General features: G+C 42.7%; 1 protein-coding gene across 3 annotated transcripts in view; it reads right to left on the reverse strand.

The window, feature by feature from the left end:
* The window catches only part of KRAS (KRAS proto-oncogene, GTPase), a 37,083-nt gene that overhangs the window by 1,698 nt on the left and 10,446 nt on the right, over positions 1–24,939 (reverse strand). Inside the window, exons 3-6 of one of the 3 annotated variants that reach the window (XM_039347394.1) lie at positions 19,387–19,565; positions 15,670–15,829; positions 5,338–5,453; position 4,496 (exon numbers count right to left, since the gene is read on the reverse strand). In XM_039347394.1, coding sequence (XP_039203328.1) covers position 4,496; positions 5,338–5,453; positions 15,670–15,829; positions 19,387–19,565 — 456 coding nt within the window. Of the gene's footprint in view, positions 1–4,495; positions 4,497–5,329; positions 5,454–15,669; positions 15,830–19,386; positions 19,566–24,939 lie in introns of all 3 variants that reach the window. The other 2 variants (XM_039347391.1, XM_039347393.1) reach the window with 2 other exon arrangements.

Here is a 24,939-nt window from a genome sequence, read left to right on the forward strand (position 1 = left end):
ATCTGCTCTCATGCCCCATGGTGCACTTTTGATGCTGCGGGGCGCGGGCAGAGGGCGTGACCGCCATGGCACTGTGGGGCTGCTTGGGCAATCTGCGACAGGCCCTGGAGGTGGTGAGTGGCCCTGTGGGCAGGCTGGGTGGGGGTGGGGTAGGGGGTGGAGCAGGGGCGGGGCCAATATTTGGGCACTCGGTCTCTAAAAGGTTCACCATCACTGCCTTAGGCTATTACTTGCAAAATAGAGTCCTCAATTTACAGCCATTCCTTCAGCGACCGTCTGAACTTACAACGGTGCTGAAACAAATGACTTACGATCTGGTCCTTGAGTTTACAACATTGCAGGATTCCAATGGCGTGATGGACAGTCGCATGATCAGAATTTGGGCACTGGCATGTATTTATATGTCAGTGTCTTGAAATCACGTGGACCGCCATTTACGAACTTCCCAGCTGGCTTCCAACAAGCAAAGTCAATGGATTCGCTTACCGACCGCATCATTCATTGAAGAAATATAGCGATTCACTTAACAGCTATGGCAAAAAAGGTGGTTAAAATTGGGGCATGGCTGACTTAACCACGGCCTTGCTTAGCAACAGAAATTCTGATCCCAATTATGTTTATAAGTTGAGGACTATTTGCACACTGGAACAATAGCTTGCAACAGAACGTAACTCCGGGCATCTGTGCTCAAAGCTAATTCTTATGAGATTCAACAGATCTACTCAGAAAATGGGATATGGGCATCAATCTTATGGACACTTATCCTGATGAATCAGGGTTTCCCCAGTGACAATCCAACACCTTTACTATGATTGTTACATGCTGGTTTTCAATAAGGCTTATTGCTAAGAAGGGAGAATGTAAATATTGGCAGTGTTCCCCAACACAGCAACACCTGATGGCTTCGTTCACATAATATACTAGGCCAGTGGTGGCGAACCTATGGTACGCGTGCCAGAGGTGGCACTCGGAGCCCTCTCTGTAGGCATGCGCGCCTCAATCTTTGGCTAAGTTTTCGCAGGAAAAAGCCATTTCTCAAGCCCCTTCCTAGCCAAAACAAGCCTCCGGAGCAAGGGCACTGTTTTCAGCTTTGAATTATATCAAATCTGACATCAGAAACAGACTAACAGATGACCTGAGTGCTGCATGTGTTGCTCTCAAACTTACAAAGTATAAGCCAAGGTTAGACAAATTATCAGCATGCATACAACAGCAAAAATCACATTAATTGTTCAAAAGCATGCCAAATGCAAACTTTTACCTTTCAGTAAAAAGTTGTTTATATCACTGAAAGCTTTGTTATTGTGTTTTTCTTTTAAGACAAAAGATACTAATGTACGAGTTGTTTTTTCTAAACTAAAACCTCAGTATTCAGAATAAATTGCCATGTTGGAACTTTGTGAAACATAAGTGGGTTTTGGGTTGCAGTTTGGGCACTCGGTCTCTAAAAGGTTCACCATCACTGTACTAGGCCTTGCCAAGCTCTGGTAGCATAGCATGTTGTGTGAATTCAGCTCATATGGTAATTTATATTCAATGCATTGTAAAGACCCAGAAAATAGGTCATGCCAATAAACCAGTTGAAGTCTGTCATGTAAACCTAATAATTATGTACAACGGCAACAAGAAGCCGGGATGAAATGTAAAGTTTATTAGCATCCATTTCCTAGATATTTTAATTTCCAAAAGAGAGGAAAAACAGTACTATGTATTTCTGTAAGATACAGAGAAGCTAGGAGCAAAGGATGCCATCATTTAATAAACCCAATAAGCCATAGTGAAATATTTCCAATTTTTAGTCAATCAGATAATATCTAGCAGTGAGAATCTAACATTCACAAACATGGAATGACACATTGATTTCCATTATGGAAGAAGTAAAGGAATTAGCAGAAATGTGAAATTGTCTCTTTTAATCAAAGAAAGGAATTTATCTAGTTTTGTTTCTATTTGAAAACCACTTCTGGACTTTTTGCTTGAAACTGGGGAAAAAAACTGAAACTTTGATTTTAGGGTTTGATGATTATAAGGCTTTTGTAATTATAGAAACAGTTGAAATCTTATGAAATGTAAAGCAAAGGCCGGTGAAGATCATATATATATAAATAACTTTTTCATCACTGTTGTGAATCGAAAAAAAATGCTGTATGAGGCAGTCACTCAATGAGGACTACCCGCTTCACATTTGCTGATAAAACAAATGGAATGTTGGGCAGTCTTTCAGAAAGCTGCCTGGACAAGGACCCAATCAGGACTCAGCTGCTGAAAGCAACCAACCAGAACCCAGCCCAAGCAACGAACCAATCAGGAATCAGCACTGCAAAAATGCTTTATTAGAGAAAAGGCAATTGCCTATATTGATTGGCGACTGGAAACCCTGCATGGATTTTTTGCATTGAAAAAAACAACTTTTAATTTATGGTTTTGATTATTAGACAGGATAGCTTATAGAAAGAAGAGAGTCATAATGTAACTTTAGAAAGAAAGATTGATTTATAATTATATTTTTAACTGCTGTAAAGAAGATTGGAAACCACCTTATATTTTTCCTTATACGTTTTTTTTTTTTACTTTCTTTCTGGACTTTCAGCTTTTTCTTTTTGTTCTTTATTTCTTGCTTCTTTTTCATTCTATTTTAGTTTTATTCTATCTTACTGTTTTTATATGTGTGTGTGTGTGTGTATACACACACACGTCTATATATACACAACACACACATATATACACACACACATATACACACAATATATATACACACATACATACACACACATATACACACACACACACACACACACATATATATATACACACATACACACACGGCGCAATTGGTAAAAGAAAGCTCAGCACACACACACACACACATATATATAAATCAAGGCTAGGCAACCTTGGCTGGTTTATGACTCGTGGACTTCAACTCCCAGAATTCCTGAGCCAGCATGGCTCAGCATGGAAACCTCTCCCTTTCCCCTCAGCATGGCTGGCTCAGGAATTCTGGGAGTTGAAGTCCATGAGTCATAAAAGAGCCAAGGTTGCCTACCCCTGATATAAATTATAAATTATATGAACAGCTACACAAAAATGGACGAATCAGAAGACCAAGAACAAAGAATCAAACAGGAACCAAGAATACCAGAACAACCAATCAGGATCAGACCCCAATCAGGGACTAGCCCTCCCCAACCTGCCCCAATTGGAAAGCAACTTGGCTGAAGATCAGTCAGAAGTCAACAGACCTGGCCATAAAACAGAATCGCCTCTGCAGAGCAGGCCACTTCGCCTCTGAAGATGCCAGATACCAGCTGCTGATGAAATGTCAGGAAATCTCTTCTCTAGATTGTGGCGACTTTAAAACCTGAAGCCCAACCTTGTCCAATAGATACTGGCCATGAAAGCCTCAATCCACAGAAAGGACAATCTATATTTTCCCAACAATTGTTCTTTCAGTCACAGTGCAGTGGTCTCTGGTACAGGCAGTCCTCAACTTAGTGACTGTTTGAAGTTATGACACTGAAAAAAAGTGACTTCATTCTTAACCGTTGCAGCATCCCTGTGGTCACGTGATCAAAATCCGGATGCTTGGCAACTGGCTTATATTTACGGACGGTTGCCGTGTCCTGGGGTCATGTGAACCCCTTTTGTAACCTTCTAACAAGCAAAGTCAATGGGGAAGCCTAATTCACTTAACAACCGTGTTACTAACAACTGCAGTGATTTACTCTAACAACTGCAGTGATTTACTTAACAACTATGGGCAAGGGAAGTTGTAAATTGGGGTAAAAACTCACTTAACGTATCTTACTTAGCAACAGAAGTTTTGGGCTCTGGACGCTTAAAGTGTCAAACTTAGCAGAAATGGCTAAGATTTCTGCTTATTTGAAGGATTATTCACAAGATACATTTCGGTTTGGAGAAAATGGATAGATTATATTCAGAATAAATATGGAACTAAAAAGTTCCATTTATTTTATGAATAAATTTTAGAATATTATTGTTATTATTAATAATAATAATAATTTAGTATAGTGGAAATTTTATGTAAAAGAGAGTTAAAGTGCATTATATTTGTTTATATAGTTGGTTAATGTTACCTAGATTATGATTATTGTATTTATTACACTGTATTCAGCTCTGGGAAGTGGGGTAGTGGGGTAGGGGGGTTGGGGGGGGGTTGGGGATATATTTTGTAATTTTTTGTAAAACTTTTCAATAAAAAAAAAGTTTTGGGCTCAATTATAGTCATAAGTTGAGGACTGCCTGTGTGGAGACTATTTCTCACCCAGGCCACTCTAACTCTAACCCTGTTGACCAATAATCTATGTACATGCTTGGAAAAATCAGTGAGATCTCACAAAAAAGCATAAGTCTCTTATGAAGCCGTGACTTCAGCGAATTTTGGAAAACATAATTTGGGAATGACATAATTAGAGAGTAACAAGAGTTGGAAGGGACCTTGGAGGTCTTCTACTCTAAGCTCTGGTATGGAGACCCTATATCATTTTGGACAAATGTCTGTCCAGTTTCTTCTTGAAAACCTCCAGTGATGGAACATCCACAACTTCTGGAGGCAAGTCGTTCCACTGATTAATTGTTCTCACTGATAGGAGATTTCTCCTTAGTTTCTAGGTTGGTTCTCTCCTTGATTAGTTTCCATCCGTTGCTTCTTGTCCTGCCTTCAGGTGCTCTGGAGAAGAGGTCAATCTCCTCTTCTCTGTGACAGCTCCTCAAATATTGGAAGACAGCTATCGTGTCGCCCCTAGTCCTTCTCTTTGTTAGACTAGACCAGAGGTAGGCAACCTCGGCTCTTTTATGACTCATGGACTTCAACTCCCAGAATTCCTGAGTCAGCTGTTGCCTACCTCTGGACTAGACATACCCAATTCCTGCAATCATTCTTTGTGTGTTCTAGCCTCCAGCTCTCTAATCATCTTTGTCGGTCTTCTCTGTGCTCTTTCTGAGTCTCCACATCTTTTTGTTTGCTTGTCTGGACATTTTGGAGAGGCAATTGATCCAGCACTGTACACAATTAAGTTCCTTCAAATGTGTTGGACTACAATCCCTAACATCCCCAGATCTTCTCCGAGTAGGCAATGAGAGACCCAGCCTGGCAGTCAGAGAGGACCCAAAAGCTCCTACAGCAGCAAAACTTCGAAAAGAATTCAATCGGCAGCGACTTACAATCATTCTGAAATTAGGAGAATTCATCAGAGAAAAAGTCGGAAGTTAGATTTGATTCATACTGGTCGAACCCGTTTTTTTTTCTCCTGTCAAATGCTTAGGATATTTCTCCCCCCCCCCCACCTTAAACGAAATTGAAACTTACCCGGTTACATTAAAAGGCATTTTTTAATTTTCACACACCCAGGAGTCTTTTCTTCCGTGCTGACTTTTGTCAATCGGTGCTGCTGTATCTCTCGCACCAAGGTGTAGAAAGCATCTTCCACTCTCTGTTGTTGCAAGACACAACTCCTTTAGAGTCGGTTTTTGGGTAATCAGGCGATAAAGCAGGAGCCAGGAGGAAGTGGAAATTGGCTACCGAGCTTTGGAGAAAAGTAGGGCAGAGGGGTCTCCCGCCTTTCCTGGTGAAAATCTCGGGATGTCATCTGCATTCACCACGGCCGACGGCAAAATATATCAATGTTCAGAGGAACCACCTTCCATACACATTGCAATCCTTCAGATAGGCTGGCTCCACAATACTTCTACAGAACATCCATTTTAGTCCCAAAAGTTCTTTTTCAAAAGGCAACTGGACTTTCCTTGCTTTTCCTTAAAGACATTTCGCTTCTCATCCAAGAAGCTTCTTCAGTTCTGACTGAACGGTGGGGAATGGAAGGATCTTATATTCCTCGCAGTCATCTGGTCGTTAGTACTCTCTCTGAGTCGTTGAGGCCGCTTGGATGTTTATCTGTGCCCTCAGAATCACCTGAATGGTGCAACTGGGTGTGGAACTTTCTTGGAACTGCTGATAGGACACAAGGTCTCCTCTATGTTCTATGTTTACACGAGACCACAAGCAAAGCACAACTTTGCATGATGCATATAATGACATCATGCATACGACGTATGCTTTTAAAGCAGACTGCTCTGCTTGGAGGGACGTATGGCTGCTATCCACCTCTTATAAATCTGACCTAATATGTAAAGGAAGGTTGAATCATCCAGGCCAAAAGTATCTGAAAGGGTTAAAGCATGGCAACTGGACCAAAGTTTACTAATAGTGAGACGTTTCATTTCTCATCTGAGTAACGTCTTCCGTCGACGTGAAAAATTTGAGTAGGCAAAGAGTCAGAGTTGTTGGAAAGAACCAATTCTTGCCATACAGACTGCAGGGGCTTTCTCTCCAGAATGAAAAGGAAACATGCACATGAACTTTACTAATAATTTAATAATTTTTAACACTGTTTTAATAAACTTTGGTCCAGTGGCCACGGCTGAAAGAGCTGTGCTGTAAACAGGAGATGGGTGATATTCTATCTCTCTCCCTCTGTTGGGAGGGCTGTTCAATTTTAACGCAGATGGCCTCTTTGACCCCTCTTTCAAACCAGAGGTCCTCTCTATCCAGAACGTGGACTTTGTTGTCTTCCAAAGACTGGCCGGTGTCTTCTTTTTCAAATGCAGATGGGCTGCTGAATCTTGTCCTGATGGCTTTGTTCTCCTATGTTGTGCCATGCATTTGTGAGGTGTGGTTGTTTTGCTTCTCCAACGTACAGATCTGCACGTGTCTCACTGCATTGTCCTGCATACATGCACACTTTAAACCCAAGAATATACAAAGCAGAAGTTTGCCCACCCCGAAGATAAAACACCCAGATACAAACTGAGCAATGTGATATATGCAGGACAATGCAGTGGGACATTCGGTCAGAACTGAAGAAGCTTCTTGGATGAGAAGCGAGAAGTCTTCAAGGAAAAGCAAAGAAAGTCCAGTTGCCTTTTGAAAAAGTACCTTTGGGACAACCATGACCTGGATGACTGAGAATCTCCATAAACTACAGGTTTTAGCTTAGTCTCTCAGGTTAAGCCATTGTGTCATTAATTTTGTGGGTGTTGGGAGTAGACTTAGTCAGTGTGGTTTGTTAAACATGGTGTATGGCAGGGGTCTTCAAACTTGGTCCTTTTATGACTTGTGGACTTCGACTCCCAGAATTCCTCAGCCAGCGTGCCTGGCTGAGGAATTCTGGGAGTTGAAGTCCACAAGTCATAAAAGGGCCAAGTTTGAAATCCCTTGGTGTATGGCTTCAGCACAGTGTGGCTAGTTCAAGGATGAATGAAGTGGACCCAACTAGATTTATTTGATTATGTCAAGTGTCCACAAACAATGACAATTTAGGAGCTAAATCAAGTGGTCTTGTACCCTTTCCACTTCAGGACTTTCCATTTCAGCGTCAAGTCATTAAACAAGGATTTCTAGTCCATACTGAATATTCTGGGTGAACTTCTAGTCAATCTGGCTCAGCTTCACCTCAACATTTAGGGCTTCAGAATATACCTTCTTCCTCGTAGCTTTAGAGAAAGTGGAAACTTTCATATAAACCTATCGCCCTCTTGATTCCATCTGAAGAACCTCAGATTTTTGGAAAGGCTGTGAGCTAAGCTCCTGTAGATGTCCCATCACCAAGCGCCAATCATTTTTCATCAATATTGGTGGAAATTATTATCCAATCACCTTGATTGAACCCCTTTGATCACCATCACAATGCCACGTGGATGCCGGATCATAATCCTCTTTTTAAGCCTCCCATAAAAAAATGGGAGACGTGGTGAATTCTGTTGTCCATGTGCCCCTCAATTTAGAGAAGGCTCTTCGCCCCCCCATCCTGACGCCTGAAAATAGGTGCTGCAATTCCTTCACCCATACAGACAAATCAACATGGCCACCACCGTGGAGATAAAGCAGAGCAATCATTGGAGAACTGCCCACTGGGGCAAAATGCTTCACCACCAGGAGAAAAAGAAGAAGATCTGGAGAAAGGCCTTTAAAGAGCCACCCATCACTGGAAGACCTCGTTTTTGAAGTACATCAACCAGTGCATCAATTTGTTGAGACCCCATATAAATATCTCAAATCTCGTAGATAAACAACAAAGATTTCTGACGTCCAAGATCTCACTCACTGCAGAACACACGGTGACGAGGTGTGATTTTATCCTGCTTCCAGTGGCACTGCTAAAATAAAAATCTGAATGGCCTGGAGCTACCCATGAAATACAACTCTCTACAGGGCAAGATCTGATGCTGAGAACATGTTTTGAGACGGAGAATTCTTCAAATCTTCGAATCGCCCCTGAAGGTAGAAATGGCAAATCACTTCTGCATTTTTGTGGATGACACTCTTGTGAGTGAGATCCAGGTGATCACCAAGAATCCAGTTTAACATGAGATTGCTTTACCATTCAAAGATAACAAAATGTCTTGTTCTTGTATACGTTGAATTGGATGTATGTAATGTTTTTTTTTACTGGTTTTACTGTTTTAAAATGTTTTTTAAACTTTTGTTCGTATTGCCTGAATTGTAACCATCCGTATTAGTGGACTGAGATGGGCAGCCATAGAAATTGAACAAATAAATGAAATAAGAGCAAAACTGAGCTTGCTTAACTTGGTTACAGAATTAATCCCTTTTCTAGGTTGGCATGGCAGCCTTATCTGTAAATTAGTCTAATGGTCTCAATCAGGATAGGCAACCTTGGCTCTTTTATGACTCGTGGACTTCAACTCCCAGAATTCCTGAGCCAGCCACGCTGAGGGGAAAGGAAGAGGTTTCCAAGCTAGCCAAGCTGGCTCAGGAATTCTGGGAGTTGAAGTCCACGAGTCATAAAAGAGCCAAGGTTGCCTACTCTGGGTCTAGAATCACACAATTTGCTAACTCTACCTTCCCATTTCCAGGAGTGGTTCATTTGCAACCCTCCAATTTTGAACTGGTTTTGCTCAGCTTATTTAGATGAAGACAGCCTGCCATCCCAGTTGACAGACCCTCTCCTTGGTCACCAGATCTATCAGCTCCACTGATCTCAGTAACTTCAGAATGATCTCCAGGGAGGTCCCATTCCCTAAGAAAATCTACCATTTCTTCTTTCCTTAGCTCTATCATCTGCTCCAAACTCTTGTCGGTCAGAATCCTCTCCCAATATGAACAAGGCCAGGACAGCAGTTCAATCTATCTGAACTGAACCGAAAGATTACAGTTCATATTTCTCAACCATGGCAATTTTTACGATGTGTGAACTTCAACTACCAGAATTGAAAAAGTTGACAAGGTTGAGAAACACTGCTCTATTTTCATAATTAACTATCATCTCCACACCTCAAAAATCTGCAGCAACAGCTCTCCAAAGGTCCATAAATCCATAAGGACCCCACCTATCCTCCATGATGTCTTAATCTTAACCCACCCACCCCCCAAAAGCCAAATCCTGCCATAAATTGCATGGAAAAGCACAATGATTGTTTCTTGTTTTCACTTTTAGTACCTACCCCTTTAGAAACTATTTTCCAGAAAGGACCCCAGTCCAATACACTCCACAACTGCAGGAGAAAGACTGGCAGAGGCAGGGGGCAGAGTGAAAAGAGGGATCAGCCTAGAATCGTTATGTAGTCACAAATGCCCTAGGTCCCAACTCTTTTTGATTGCTGTGGACTTTCATCTAACCTTAATCAAGTGCTGATCCTTAGTTGAGGAGATTCCTGTGCATAGGCGTTTAGCAATAAATACGTTAAACAAAACCTTCACGCATGGACCTGGTCTTTCGCACCTGACAATAACAAGTGAAATCTTTCAAAATAAGAATGAGTTCAAAATAAGAACTAAGGAGAAATTTCCTGACAGTTAGAACAATTAATCAGTGGAACAACTTGCCTCTAGAAGTTGTGAATGCTCCAACCCTGGAAAGTTTTAAGAAGAGAGGGTGTAGGTCTATACATATGTTGTATATAGTATGTTTTAAATGTGTTAAGTGTGTGCACACTTTGAGAGCAAGCAAGTACATTTCATTTTTAATGTGTGCTGTTACCTAATCTAATCTAAATCATTTGTCTGAAATGGCACAGGGTTTCCTGCCTAAGCAGGGGGGTGGATTAGAAGACCTCCAAGGTCCCTTCCTATTCTATTCTATTCTATTCTATTCTATTCTATTCTATTCTATTCTATTCTATTCTATTCTATTCTATTCCTATTTCTATTCTAATGCCATATTATGAAAGGTATCAAATGGTCTATGAGAAGGAGATGAATTTATGGACAAGTCAGCCTGCTAAATAACTAGCAAGCTTAAATGACTGGTCTTGAAAATACTTTTTCCCATTTCTCTTCCTGCCTTTTGTCAACTTTCCTTTTCTGTCTATCTGTCTTGCCTTTATCCTTCTAGATCAGGGGTCTTCAAACTTGGCCCTTTTGTGACTTGTGGACTTCAATTCCCAGAATGAGGAATTCTGGGAGTGGAAGTCCACAAGTCATAAAAGGGCCAAGTTTGAAGACCCCTGTTCTAGATAAACACAGGATAAACTAATAGAAGAAAATGTTTGCAGCTCAGGGTTGAACTGTGGAGTCCTTCCTGTTCTCTGAGCTTGGTTGTTTTCTTGCAGACGTTTACTTATCAAACTAGGTAACGTGAGCATCTAGCACTGTTGATGTTACCAAGTTGGGTAATAAAACGTTTGCAAAAAATCAATCAACCTCAGAGAGCAGCACGGGCAAACTTTCAACTATAGATCCAACAGGCACTTGGGTCAACTGAGTCTCTCAAACCATGTTAATTTTCCAGTTTATTTATTTATGAGACTTATATATCGCTTTAAGTGCAGGCACTCTCTAAGCGGTGTACACCAGTAAGCAATGTATATATGTATTTACATTGCCCCCAACAATCTGGGTCCTCATTTTACCTACCTCGGAAGGATGGAAGGCTGAGTCAACCTTGAGCCGGTGAGATTTGAACCGCTGACCTGCTGAACACAGTCAGCTAAAGTGGCCTGCAGTACTGCACTCTAACTGCTGCGCCACCTCGGCTCAGTTGGGAAATGAAACGTCTGCAAGAAAGCAAGCCAGCTCAGAGAGCACCAAGGCCTCCTCATGTCAACCCTGAGCTACACATATTCTCCTTTATTAGTACTAAAATATGAAAATCCAGCTCAATTATGCTCTATGTTTTAAGCTCAACAGAGACATGTTTTAAGCCTAAAACACTTCCGGAACACTTAAGTCAACCTGCTTTGAACCTGAAATGATGGTTTCAAACTTGAAATGAGGAACTTTATTCTCAGGATGTTTTGAATTAGAATTGTTCAACCCACATTATAAGGGATGACTGAAGTGGCCTTAAATGTGGTTAATACTGGTGCCTAAAATATCTGGACAGCCATTTGTCTGAAATGGTATAGGGTTCCCTGCCTGAGCAGGGGGTTGGACTAGATGACCTCCAAGGTCCCTTCCAACTTTGTTGTTGTTGTTGTTGTTGTAATAATAATAATTATTATTATTATCTTTTATTCATTAGACATGAACCTCAGTCAACTGAACATTTAAATTGGCTGGGGCTGACGGTTGACACGGGTTGCTACCAGCATCCTAGGTGTCAACCAGGTACCTCCTTAAAATATAAAATGTTCTGAGTAGCGCAGTTTTTTGTAACATTGCTGGAGTTATTGCAGGAAGCTGCAGTTTCTTGATGTATTTTGCAAAGTTTTTGGACATAGTTCCCAATGCCCCGATGACAATGGGTATCACTGTTACACATTGTTGTTGTTGTTGTTGTTTTGTTGTTATTATTATTATTTATCTCAGTTGAAAACTGGACACATTTTTTGATGAAAACCAGAAGTCCATGCCGGCTTTCAGCAAAAACCATTGTAAAACATGTCGCGTGACTGTGGGACATTGCAAACTACAGTAAATGGGGCCCGGATGCTGAATGTCCAAAGTGGGATCGTGTGATCATGCGGGATGCAACTGCCAGAACTTCAGATCCAGGTGATAAATACCTCTTTGGTAGGTCCTTCAGAACTTTTAACGGTTGCTAAATGACCAGTCATAAATTGGGGACTAACTGAATTAGTGCGTACACGTTTAACTGCAAAGGTACTAAGTTGTGCGTTGTGGGATGATTCATGAATAGCGTTAGCAATCTTGCTGTTAGATAGTACCCCAAAGATGTTTTTTCAAGAGGCAACTGGACTTTCTTTTTTTTCTTTGAAGATGTTTTGCTTCTCATCCAAGAAGCTTCTTCAACTCTAACTGGATGGTGGGGAAGGGAAGGATTTATACTCCTTGCAGACAGCTGGTCATTTGCCTTTTTTTAGAGCAGTGGTTCTCAATCTTTTTAATGCCGCGACCCCCAACCGGTCTTAAGTCGAGGACTACCCAACCGGTCGTAACTCGAGGAATTTCCCTGCTCGGGAGCGCCATGCATGCGTGGTGCCACCCCCTGTGCCGGCTGAGGCGTAGCTGGCAAGCGGCAGAGACGGAGCAGGCCGACCACTGGCTGGGCCACCAGCTGGCCCCAGCCCAAGGGAGGTAAGGCACCCGCCGGAAAAGGGGAAAAAAATGGCGGACAGCCTTGCTTGGCGACCCCTGTGAAATGGTCAATTGACCCCAAATGGGGTCACGACCCATAGGTTGAGAACCGCTGTTTTAGAGAGTCGTTGAGGTCACCTGGGGGTTTATCTGCGTCTTCAGGGTCACCTGAGTGGTGCAAATGGGTGTGGAGCCTTCTTGGAACTGTTGACAGGACTGTGTTGTAGACTGGAGATAGATGATGTTGTATCCCTCCCCCTCTGTTGAGAGAGGGCTGTTCAATTTTGACATAGATGACCTCTTTAACATAGATGGTCTCTTTGACCCCTCTTTCAAACCAGCTATCCTCTCTGTCCAAAATGTGGACTTCATAAATGCATGTCACAACATAGGAGAACAAACCCATCAGGACAAGAGTCAGCAGTCTATCTGCATTTAAAAGACAAAAGCCACTTTTTTGAAGACAGCAAAGTCCACATTGTGGTCAGAGAGGGCCGCTGGTTTGAAAGAGGAGTCAAAGAGGCCATCTATGTCAAAATTGAACATCCCTCTCTCAACAGAGGGGAAGGGATATGATCATCTATCTCCAGTGTACAACACAGTACTTTCAGCAGTTCCAAGAAGGCTCTCCACACTCATTTGCACCACTCAGGTGACCCTGAAGACACAGATAAATCTCCAGGTGGCTTCAACAACTCTGTAAAAAAAGGCAAATGACCGGCTGTCTGCAAGGAGTATAAATCCTTCCATTCCCCACCATCCAGTCAGAGCTGAAGAAGCTTCTTGGATGAGAAGTGAAACGTCTTCAAAGAAAAACAAGAAAGTTCAGTTGCCTCCTGAAAAAGCATCTTTGGGATAACCATGACCTGGATGACTGAGAATCTCCATAGACATTTGGCATAGCTCTTTAAAAGGCCTGAAGAAATTTAAGTATCTTACAGGATGACAGACAGTGGGAAATAAAAGAAATCAAACTTAGAAGATCACACCAGGATAATTCTAATACCAAATCATGGTACCCATTTAGAGCAAGCAAAATTTTAATAAAGCAAGTCTCACCACCATCATGAAAGAGCTATCGGGACAATAATAAAAACTGAAAACATCCTTACAAAAATCAAGATAATAAATACACATATTCAGGCCTGATTTTGGCACTGTTGTCCAGTTTGGATAACTTTATGAAGCTCTTAGGAAGAATTCTGATATATTAGGCTAAACCAGGGGTAGGCAACCTTGGCTCTTTTATGACTCGTGGACTTCAACTCCCAGAATTCCTGAGCCTAAGCTTCCCTCCATTACTTTCTGTCCTGCCTTCAGAAGGAGATGATGGGACTTGGAGTGACTTTTGCTAGAGACTGGTTTCTGCAGGTAGCACAGGGGTAGGCAACCTTGGCTCTTTTATGACTCGTGGACCTCAATTCCCAGAATTCCTGAGCCAGCATGGCTAAGCATGGAAACCTCTCCCTTTCCCCTCAGCGTGGCTGGCTCAGGAATTCGGGAGTTGAAGTCCACGAGTCATAAAAGAGCCAAGGTTGCCTACCCCTGTATTAGGCTAAATTCTTGTTCTTGAATTTTTAGCAAAAGCTGTTTTATATTGACTCAGACACTGTCCAAATCAATAGTCAGACAGAATACACGCCAAATCTTGAATGCTGACCCAATACTCTATGGCTGAATGTGCTTAGATGATTTTTCTTCAACTCTCAATAAAACAGGGGTGAGCAATTATGGCCTTTTATGACCTGTGGACTTCAACTCCCAGAATTCCTGAGCTAGCCACGCTGAGCCAGTATGGCTGGCTCAGGAATTCTGGGAGTTGAAGTCCACAGGTTGTAAAGAGGCCATAGTTGTTCATCCCTGCAGTAGAAGAAATTAAAGATTCCTGTGTGGAGGACAGGTAATCTCAGAGTTTACAAAGAAGATAATTCAATTATACCACCAGCTAGGAAACAGTTACCTCTTTCATGTTTCTGCCTCCATGGTTTCTAAATAACTAGCATTGATGGGGATGGTGAGATAATGGCTATTCATTCTGGTCGTGCAATGTTTCCCAACCTTGGTAGATTGAAGGTAAGTGGACTTCAGCTCCCAGAATTCTCAGCAATGGCCATGCTGGTGGCTCTGGAATTCTGGGAGTTGACATCCATATACTTGGAAATTGCCAAGGGAATTGGGAAATCCTGTCCTATTGCTTTGATGAATATAAGTCACAACACTGACATAAATTAAATGGGCTGTCGGTTCCTTCCCACAAGCAAAGTCAACGGAGAAAGTTGGATTCACTTAAGAACTATGTGATTCATTTAATGACCGTGGGGGGGAAAGGTGGTAAAATTGGGCACGATTCGCTTAACGACCACATTGTTTAACCAGAGGTTTTGGTTCCAATTGTGGTTATAAATTGAGGATTACTTGTCATGTAGGGCTCAGCAAGTAAGTGACCCATTCAGGGATTTGGGGAATACGCAAACAGTTTTTCAATGAAGGAGACTCTTTGTAGCTCAGGGTTGATCTCAGTGCACTCTGAGCTTGCTTGTTTTCTTGCAGACACTTTGATTACTCAAACTAGGTAAGAGTGATTGATGATATCATTATTTAGTTGGGTAGCGCAACGTCTGCAAGAAAACAACCAAGCTCAGAGAGCACCAAGGATCTCATAAACCAGTGGTTCTCTACCTGTGGGTCGGGACCCCATTTGGGGTCGAACGACCATTTCACGGGGGTCGCCAAACAACGCAGTCCGCCATTTCCCCCCCCTTTCCCTTAGCTGTGCTACTCCCTTTTATTCTATTGGCTTTTGAAAGCCAATAGAATAGACTCTCTTGAATAGAGTCTAATTCTATTGGCTTTCAAAAGCCAATAGGAATTGTCCAGGCTGTCTCTGCCCTGCTGAGCCCGCCAAAAGTCCCATTCTGCAAACGGTGCTGCACCAGTTGAGTAGTCCTCGACTTACGACCGGTTGGGAGTCACGGCATTAAAAAGGTTGAGAACCACTGTCATAAACAGATAACACAAACATGGATTGACTTACCTTTGAGTATCCAAAGGTAAAAAGTGCTTTGAACTACCTGAGACAAAGTCTTCCCTGGCTATTAGGAATTCTGCCCTTCCCACCTGGAAAAGACCGTCCAGACAATCTGGACATTTACCTGTCGTGTTTTAGCAGATGTTTCGATGAACGGGATCCCGTAACTTCTGGCTAAATCCTGAGCCTGCTTTGTGTCTACAGTCCTGGAAGGCAAATCACATTTGTTCCCAACTAGCACCATGGGTACGTCTTCGGAGTCCTTGACTCGTTTGATCTGCTCCCTGGGGTAAAAAAAAAAAAAGGAAAGAAAAAGAAGGAAGAAACAAAAGTCTCTCTTATGTGTTTTTTGTTGTTGTTTTACAGTGATGGGAAAAACTATAAAAGGAAACGAAGGAGAAAAGTAGTGGGTTTTTTTTTAGAAAGATAAATAAAATAAAATAATAAAATGAAATAAAATAAAATAAAATAATAAAATAAAATAAAACGGAAGACACTGAGGCAGTTTTTTCCCCCCTCCGTGCCATCACGGAGTCCTCGACTTACAACAGTTCACTTAGTGACGGTTCACAATTAGGAACACAGAATTAGTGAGCTAATTTTCACAGGTGACAAAATATAGTGACTACTAAGTTCTGTCTAATGCAGGGATAGGCAACCTTGGCTCTTTTATGACTCGTGGACTTCAACTCCCAGAATTCCTGAGCCAGCCATGCTGAGGGGAAAGGGAGAGGGTTCCATGCTTAGCCATGCTGGCTCAGGAATTTTGGGAGTTGAAGTCCACAAGTCATAAAAGAGCCAAGTTTGCCTACCCCTGGTCTAATGTGTATGCACATTAATCCATAGATTGTAGCTATAGTACAGGTAGTCCTCAATTTACAACAGTTCATTTAGTGACTGTTCAAAGGTCCAACAGCACTGAAAAAAAGGTGGTATATGACTGTTTTAAACACTTACGACCGTTGCAGCATCCCCATAGTCACTATGATGAACATTCAGATGCTTGCAACTGGCTCGGCTCGGGGGTTAGGGACCCCTGCCCTATAGAATATTTCTAGCCAAGCAACTGCTTTAAATACTTAGGAAAGTTGAGTCTAGAAACAAGATGATATAATAATAATAATAATAATAATAATAATAATAAGAATAATAATAAAGTTGGAAGGGACCTTGGAGGTCATCTAGTCCAACTCCCTACTCAGGCAGGAACCCTACACCATTCGGACAAATGGCTGTCCAGTCTCTTCTTAAAAACTTCCAGTGTTGAAGCATTCATCGCTTCTGGAGGAAGGTTGTTCCATTGGTTAATTGTTCTGTCAGGAAGTTTCTCCTTAGTTCTAAGTTGCTTCTCTCCTTTATCAGTTTCCATCCGTTGCTTCTTGTCTTGCCTTCAGGCGCCTTGGAGAATAGCTTGACTCCCTCTTCTTTGGGGCAGCCCCTGAGATATTGGAACACTGCCCCCCTCGTCCTTCTCTTTGTTAAACTAGACATACCGAGGTGGCGCAGCAGTTAGGGTGCAGTACTGCAGGCCACTTTAGCTGACTGTGTTCAGCAGGTCAGCGGTTCAAATCTCACCGGCTCAAGGTTGACTCAGCCTTCCATCCTTCCGGGGTAGGTAAAATGAGGACCCAGATTATATGTATATATACACATTGCTTACTGGTGTAAACCGCTTAGAGAGTGCCTGCACTTAAAGCGGTATATAAGCCTCATAAATAAATAAATAAATAAATAAATAAATACCCAATTCCAGCAACCGTTCCTTATATGTTTTAACCTCCAGTCCCCTAATCATCTTTGTTGCTCTTCTCTGCACTCTTTCTAGAGTCTCAGCATCTTTTTTACATCGTGGTGACCAAAACTGGATGCAGTATTCCAAGTGTGGCCTTACCAAGGCATTGTAAAGTGGTGTTAATATTTCACGTGATCTTGATTCTATCCCTCTGTTAATGCAGCCCAGCACTGTGTTGGCTTTTTTGTGATTTTTTTGTGTACTGGGGAACATTACCAAGCCTTAGAGAATGGCTTATGTGATTGCTATTCACCTCTCTTTAATTGTCCTGTCAAAAAACACCTTTCAGGTTATTTTTATTCAGACTCTAGAACTGAGCATTCTCAGGGATTCATGAGCTATGGAAATCCATTCAGAGAGATAATGAGAAGGCGACATAATTGTCGTTCTTTCATCAGCTTGTTCATGTCGTTCCCCAATTATATACTTTGAGTCCAAGGAAAATTACAGGCCTGGGAACGTGTCAGGGCTATTGTTGTGGGGTAAGTCAGAACAATTTGCCTTTGGGGAAGCCGAAAAATTTATCTTGAAGTCTCAAAGCTTCAGGAAGGCCTCAAAAGCTTCACATAGATCCCACAGAGAACTCAAAATGCTTCCTGGGTGGGCGGGTGGGGGAGTTGGGGCCTTTACAAGTAGTCCTCAACTTAAAACAGTTCATTTAGCGACCGTTTGAAGTTATAAAGGCACTGAAAAAGTGACTTATGACTATTTATCATGCTTACGACTTTTGCAGCATCTCCCCATGGTCACGTGATCAAAATATGGACGGGCTCAGATTTATGACAGTTGCTGTGTCCCGGGGTCACGTGATCCCCTTTTGCGATTTTCTGACAAGCAAGGTCAATGGAGGAAGCCAGCTTCACTTAACAACAATCCTGGCAAGAAAAAGGGCATGAAATGGGGGCAAAACTCACTTAACAAATGCCTTGCTTAGCGACAGAGATTTAGGCCCCCAACTGTGCTCATAAGTCGAGGAGTACGTATATGTTCCCAATTAGCCGTGCTTCGAGCCCACAGAATGGATCATACCTCTTCAGAACAAAGATTGGGAACGCCACTTTGGAAGATATCGTAAATTAAAAGGTGGGGGGTGGGGTGGGAGGGAAAAACCCCTTTTCCCTTCAAGTAGAAAAATGCCATCAGGAACTTCTATTCCTGATGCACTACATTTTAAACTTGGATGCAAAGTATGGAGGACAGTTAAAAAGGGGAATCGTTAAAGGGAAAAAAATATAAGGCATTTCCTGCTGACAGCCTAAAGGGGTTCAGTCATTCTCTCCCCTCCCCTCCCCATCTCAGGATGGGGAAGGTCTATTTCATTGTGCTACCTCAGGGGTAGGCCACCTTGGCTCTTTTATGACTCGTGGACTTCAACTCCCAGAATTCCTGAGCCAGCCATGCTGAGGGGAAAGGGAGAGGTTTCCAAGCTAAGCCATGCTGGCTCAGGAATTCTGGGAGTTGAAGTCCACGAGTCTTAAATTAGCCAAGGTTGAGGAGCCCTGATATAGGGCAGGGGTAGGCAACCTTGGCTCTTTTATGACTCGTTGACTTCAACTCCCAGAATTCCTGAGCCAGCCATGCTGAGGGGAAAGGGAAAGGTTTCCATGCTGAGCCATGCTGGCTCAGGAATTCTGGGAGTTGAAGTCCATGAGTCATAAAAGAGCCAAGGTTGCCTACCCCTGTGCTACCTGCAGAAACCAGTCTCTAGCGAAAGTCACTCCAAGTCCCATCATCTCCTTCTGAAGGCAGGACAGAAAGTAATGCAGGGAAGCTTATCGGACAGAATCTAGAATTAAGGAAAAAATTCCTGACAGTGAGAACAATAAATCAGTGGAAGGGCTTGCCTCCGGAAGTTGCGAGTGTTCCATCACTGGAGGTTTTCAAGAAGAGACTGGACAGCCATTTTGTCTGAAATGGTATAGGGTTTCCTGCCTGAGCAGGGGGTTGGACTAGATGACCTCCAAGGTCCCTTCCAACTCTGTTATTCTATATTTTTCCTGCAGAGCCAGAGAGGTACCAAATATAATCCATTCATTGAATAAAGCTTACCTGTAATGATGAATATCTTCGAACGATTTGGTGTTGTTTATGGCAAATACACACAAAAAGCCCTCGCCCGTTCTCATGTACTGGTCGCGCATTGCACTGTATTCTTCCTGGCCAGCTGTGTCCAGAATATCCAAGAGGCAGGTTTCGCCATCAATGACCACTTGCTTCCTGTAGGAATCCTGAGAAAAAGGAAGAAGGGGGGAAAATGTCATCCATAAAGGAGAATATTTGTAGCCCAGAATTGAAATGAAGGATCCTTGAGGCTCTCTGAGCTTGGCTGTTTTCCTGAAGACACTGGAAGTTTTTAAGAAGAGATTGGACAGCCATTTGTCTGAAATGGTATAGGGCAGGGGTAGGCAACCTTGCCTCTTTTATGACTCGTGGATTTCAACTCCCAGAATTCCTGAGCCAGCCACGCTGAGTTGAAAGGGAGAGTTTCCAAGCTGAGCCATGCTGGCTCAGGAATTCTGTTTGGTTTTTTAATTCAACCAATCTTTAGAAAATAAAGAGAATCAGATGGATCAGGAAGCTTCGCAGCTTTAAGGGCATACTAAAAGCCCTACACTGGGGACCCCAGTGTTGGCTACACAACAGGTATAGCATATATGGGCGGCTCTGACTGAATAAATGGGAATGGCACAAGAATTCTCAAAAGAGATCCCTTTAGACCAGGGCTAGTCAACCTTGGCTCTTTTATGACTCGTGGACTTCAATTCCCAGAATTCCTAAGTCAGCATGGCTAAGCATGGAAACCTCTCCCTTTCCCCTCAACATGGCTGGCTCAGGAATTCTGGGAGTTGAAGTCCACGAGCCAAGATTGCCTACCCCTGGCCTAGCTCTTATTAAATTTTATCCAGCCAGGGCTGAACCTCCACCTAAAATTCCGGATGCAGCTGCGTGTCAGCTGTCAGCTATTGTCTATTACATGTCAAGAGTTACAAAATACTCTCAGCTTGGAGTCAACTGTCAGATTGTATTAAATTAAATGATGATAAACTCCAGTCACGTATTGCCACCTGCTATAGATCAGATTCTGCGATAGTACTGCATATGGCTATATATCATCAGAAAGCATGAATTATTGACTGCTGCTTCATTTCTAGGAATATAACCTTGGCTCTTTTATGACTCGTGGACTTCAACTCCCAGAATTCCTGAGCCAGCCATGCTGAGGGGAAAGGGAGAGGTTTCCAAGCTGAGCCATGCTGGCTCAGGAATTCTGGGAGTTGAAGTCCACGAGTCATAAAAGAGCCAAGGTTGCCTACCCCTGGTATAGGGTTTCCTGCCTGAGCAGGGGGTTGGACTAAATGACCTCCAAGGTCCCTTCGAACTTTATTATGATGATGATGATGATGATGATGATGATGATGATGATGATGTTTCATTACTCAAAACTAGGTAATATCATCAGGGCTCACTGATCACATATCAGCACTGATACATCTGCAAGAAAACGAGACTCAGAGGCATCAACGCATCAAAGATCCCTCAATACAGATAATCCTCAACATACAACCACAATGGAGCCCAACATTTCTGTTGTTAAGTGAGACATCCTGAGGTCATGTAATCCACTTTTTTGCAACCTCCTGACCAGCAAAGTCAATGGGGAAGCCGGATTCACTTAACACAACCAGGTTACTAACTTATCAACTACAGTGATTCACTTAACAGCGGTGGCCAGAAAGGTTGTAAAAAGGGGGCAAAACTCACTTAGCAAATGTCTCACTTAACAACAGAAATGTTGCGCTCAATTGTAATCGTACGTCGAGGACCACATTGAGGCCCAAATTTCTGCTGCGAAGCAAGACAGTTGTTAGGTGTGTTTTGGCCCATTTTACGACCTTTCTTGCCACAGTTGTTAACTGAATCACTGCAGTATTAAGGAGAAGCATGCGGTCATTAAGGAAATCTGGATTCTCCCATTGATTTTGCTTGTTGGGAGCCCACTGGGAAGCTTTCAAACGGTATCATACAACCAGGGATGGTGCAACCGTCATAAGTACATGACAGATTCTAAGCATCTGAATTTGGATCACATGACCACAAGGATACTGCAACGGTCATAAGCAGAGATCTTCAAACTTGGCCCTTTTATGACTTGTGGACTTCAACTCCCAGAATTCCTCAGTTGGCCATTTTGATGAAACTGCAGGCTTGGATCCAGACCAGGAGTCTTCAAACTTGGCCCTTTTATGACTTGTGGACTTCAACTCCCAGAATTCCTGAGCCAGCATGGCTAAGCATGGAAACCTCTCCCTTTCCCCTCAGCATGGCTGGCTGAGGACTTCTGAGAGTTGAAGTCCACAAGTCATAAAAGGGCAAGTTTGAAGACCCCCTGGTCTTAAGTGTGAAAACCAGACATCAGGCACTTTTTTCAGTGCCCTTGTAAATTTGAATGATCACTATACAAATGGTTGTAAGTCCAGAACAGGTGAAAGCTGGGAAAGTTCACGCACGCATTTTAACAACTTTGCCCAATTTGTGCACTACCACAAACCACACACTTTGCTCGCTGTTGGAAAGCACGTAATTGGACCCTACTTCTGAGCCTGTCAATACACACACACACACAGAGAGAGAGAAAAAAAATGGGTCAGGTAGGAAGGAAAAGAATCACTTTGCAGAGAAATATGATCCTGAAGCTGCTGTTATGCGCCTCCTTAGGCACGAGGCTGGAAAAAAAACAGGGCACCCATGTCGGATCTAATTTAATTTTCTTTGCACAAAGTTCGGCTAAGCGTCGTTAGACCATTTCCTCCAGGCAGTTCATTTCCTTAACCTATGTTTAAATTTCAAATCCTTGCCACCTTGATGGTCCTCTGTTCATTGGTTTCCCCACTGCTGCCTCCCAAGCTGTAAGAGGCAGTTTTTAAAATGGGTCTTTTCTTCGCCCAAAAAGCCTTTCGCTTACATAACTGGAACAGAGCAGTGATTATATAAAATGCAAACAGGCCGCAAGGGCCCCCTCTCCGCCCCCCCCAAGCTTCCCAAGCCTTCTTACTCGTGACACACCTACGAGAATTCTGTGTGTGTTTCCCGGTCGTGAGTGACCTCATTGCCTTCATTTAGAAAATGCCTCCTAAAAATGTGTGACGTTCGCAACCACACCAAAGGGGGGAAACGGCAGCCGGGCAGACCAAGCAAGGATAATTTAAGAAGGGAAAATAAAGAGGCAGAAAAATACATACAAGCTGCTGTGCGTCGAAGAAGCATCAGCGGCGAAGATGCTGTTGAGTAGGACCATCCAATTCAGCATTTGCAAGGACTTTGTTGTCAAAAGCCAACAAACTGACAACGTGCCAATGGTTTGCCCCCCCTCCATAGTTGGGATAAGGAAATAAGTCTGAACGGGAGGGGGAATGAGCGCTTGGGTAGTGATCAATCTCCTGTCGATCAAAAGATATTTCCTCCTTTTCCACCATGTACAGATAGTCCTGGACTTAACAGCCCATCATTCAGTGACCGTTCAAAGTGACAACGGCACTAAAAAAAAAGTTGACAGTTGCAGTGTCCACTTTATGCAGGTAGTTCCCCGACGTGAGAACTGCTAAGTGAAACAGTTAAGCGAGTTTTGCCCCATTTTACTACCTGTTTTGCGACAGCTGTTGAAAGTGAATCACTGCAGTTCTTAAGCTAGTAACACTGCTGTTAAATGAATCCAGCTTCCCCATTGTCAGAAGCTTGCAAAAGGGGATCACAGGACCCCAGGACACTGCAACCGTCATAAGTACATGCCAGTTGCCGAGCATCTGAATTTTGATCACGTGACCAGGGGGATCCCGCAACGGTTGTAAGGATGAAAAGCCGTCATAAATCACTTTTTTCCAGTGCCGTTGTATCTTCAAACCATCACTAAACAAATGGCTGCAAATCGAGGACTACCTGTATTATTATTATTCGCTGCTGAACCCCTATGGATTGTCGGGGTCTTACAAAGTAAGATGTTATAAGCATGCATCATTATTTTAGTTCTTTTTCTTGCTACCTAAAACAGACCCGTTTATTCATTTATTTGACTGGTTTGCTACCTATCTCACCAGGTTACGCCAAGTCAAAGATCTCGTTGAACATCATGTGATGGTTAAATGATCAAGAAGATCGCATTGTGCCAACTTCCAGCTAAGCAGCTCTTTGGAATTTGGAAATTTCTAATACCAGATAGTCAACAGTTCTAAGTTTTGGGAAGTTTTTTTGTCACAAGGCAAACATATAAAAAAGACCTTGGAACAAACTTGGAGCTGCAGTGGAATTCCTCACCGAATCAGCTGATGGACGCGAGAGATTTTACAATACCACAATGATAACTTGTGTTTTCAAAATGTGGGATAGGTTTTGTGGTTTGTTGTAAACTGTGAGAGCCAACTGGGCAACTGCCACGTTCTCAGGGGATCTATACCAAACTAGCAATTAAGGTTAACGAAAGAGGTAGTCTGAACTCTTGGACCCGGTTACTGTGACTAGGTGGGTCTGACTTTACAGCCCAGCAAAAGTTTTCTGCAACTTCTATTTATTATGCAAAGACATACCAGTTTGAAGTGAAAGAAAGAATGGAGAGAATATAGTCCTTGACTTATAGGCCGATCGTTTAATGACTGTTTAGAGCAGGGATAGGCAACCTTGGCTCTTTTATGACTCGTGGACTTCACTTCCCAGAATTCCTGAGCCAGCCATGCTGAGGTGAAAGGGAGAGGTTTCTATGCTGAGCCATGCTGGCTCGGGAATTCTGGGAGTTGAAGTCCACAAGTCATAAAAGGGCCAAGTTTGAAGACCCCTGGACTAAAACAATCTCACAACCGCTTGGAATTTATCGCTGATTGACTTTAGTCCAGTGGACCCCAATCTTTGGGGCACTAGGGACCTGTTCCGAAGGGGCGTGGTTTCGCGTGCTGCCTGCATCCCGCGGATGCTTGTTTGCGTGGACCTGTTTCTGTGATGCTGTGGACCGGTGCCGGTCTACGGACTGAGGGTTGGGGACCCCTGCTTTAGTCCATAAAGTCTCTGCAACCTCTTAGCAGAGTTTTGATATCTGCATGTCTCCATACTTGAAACATAACAATTATCAGCTACCATTTCTAGATCTACTACCACCACACAGCGCTTTATAATTCAGTTTTTTAATTAGTTTATCAAAATATAAAATGCAAACAAAAATGAAAACCGTTGCAAAGTAAGGAAGGAAAAAAGGGAGAGGGGAAAAAGTGTAAAGGAAAATGGGGGTGGAAGCATTTTGTAATGCAGTAGAATAAGGTAATAGCATAAAGCCTCAATTTTTTACTTTTGCACGATACAGTTCTGGACTTACAGCCACAGTTAAGCCCAAGATTCCTGTTGCTAAGTGAGACATTTGTTAAGTGAGTTTTGCTCCATTTTATGACTTTACTTACCACAGTTGTTAAGTGAATCACTGCAGTTCTTAAGTTAGTAATATAGCTGTTAAGTGAATCTGGCTTCCTTACTGACTTTGCTTGTCAGAAAGTCACAAAAGGTGAGATCTCGGGACACAGCAACCGTCGTAAACATGAGTCGGTTGCCAAGTATCTGAATTTTGAT

Source organism: Crotalus tigris, unplaced genomic scaffold (genome assembly GCF_016545835.1).
Source record: "Crotalus tigris isolate CLP2741 ecotype Arizona unplaced genomic scaffold, ASM1654583v1 scf7180000018068.1947079, whole genome shotgun sequence".
NCBI classification, from domain to species: domain Eukaryota; kingdom Metazoa; phylum Chordata; class Lepidosauria; order Squamata; family Viperidae; genus Crotalus; species Crotalus tigris.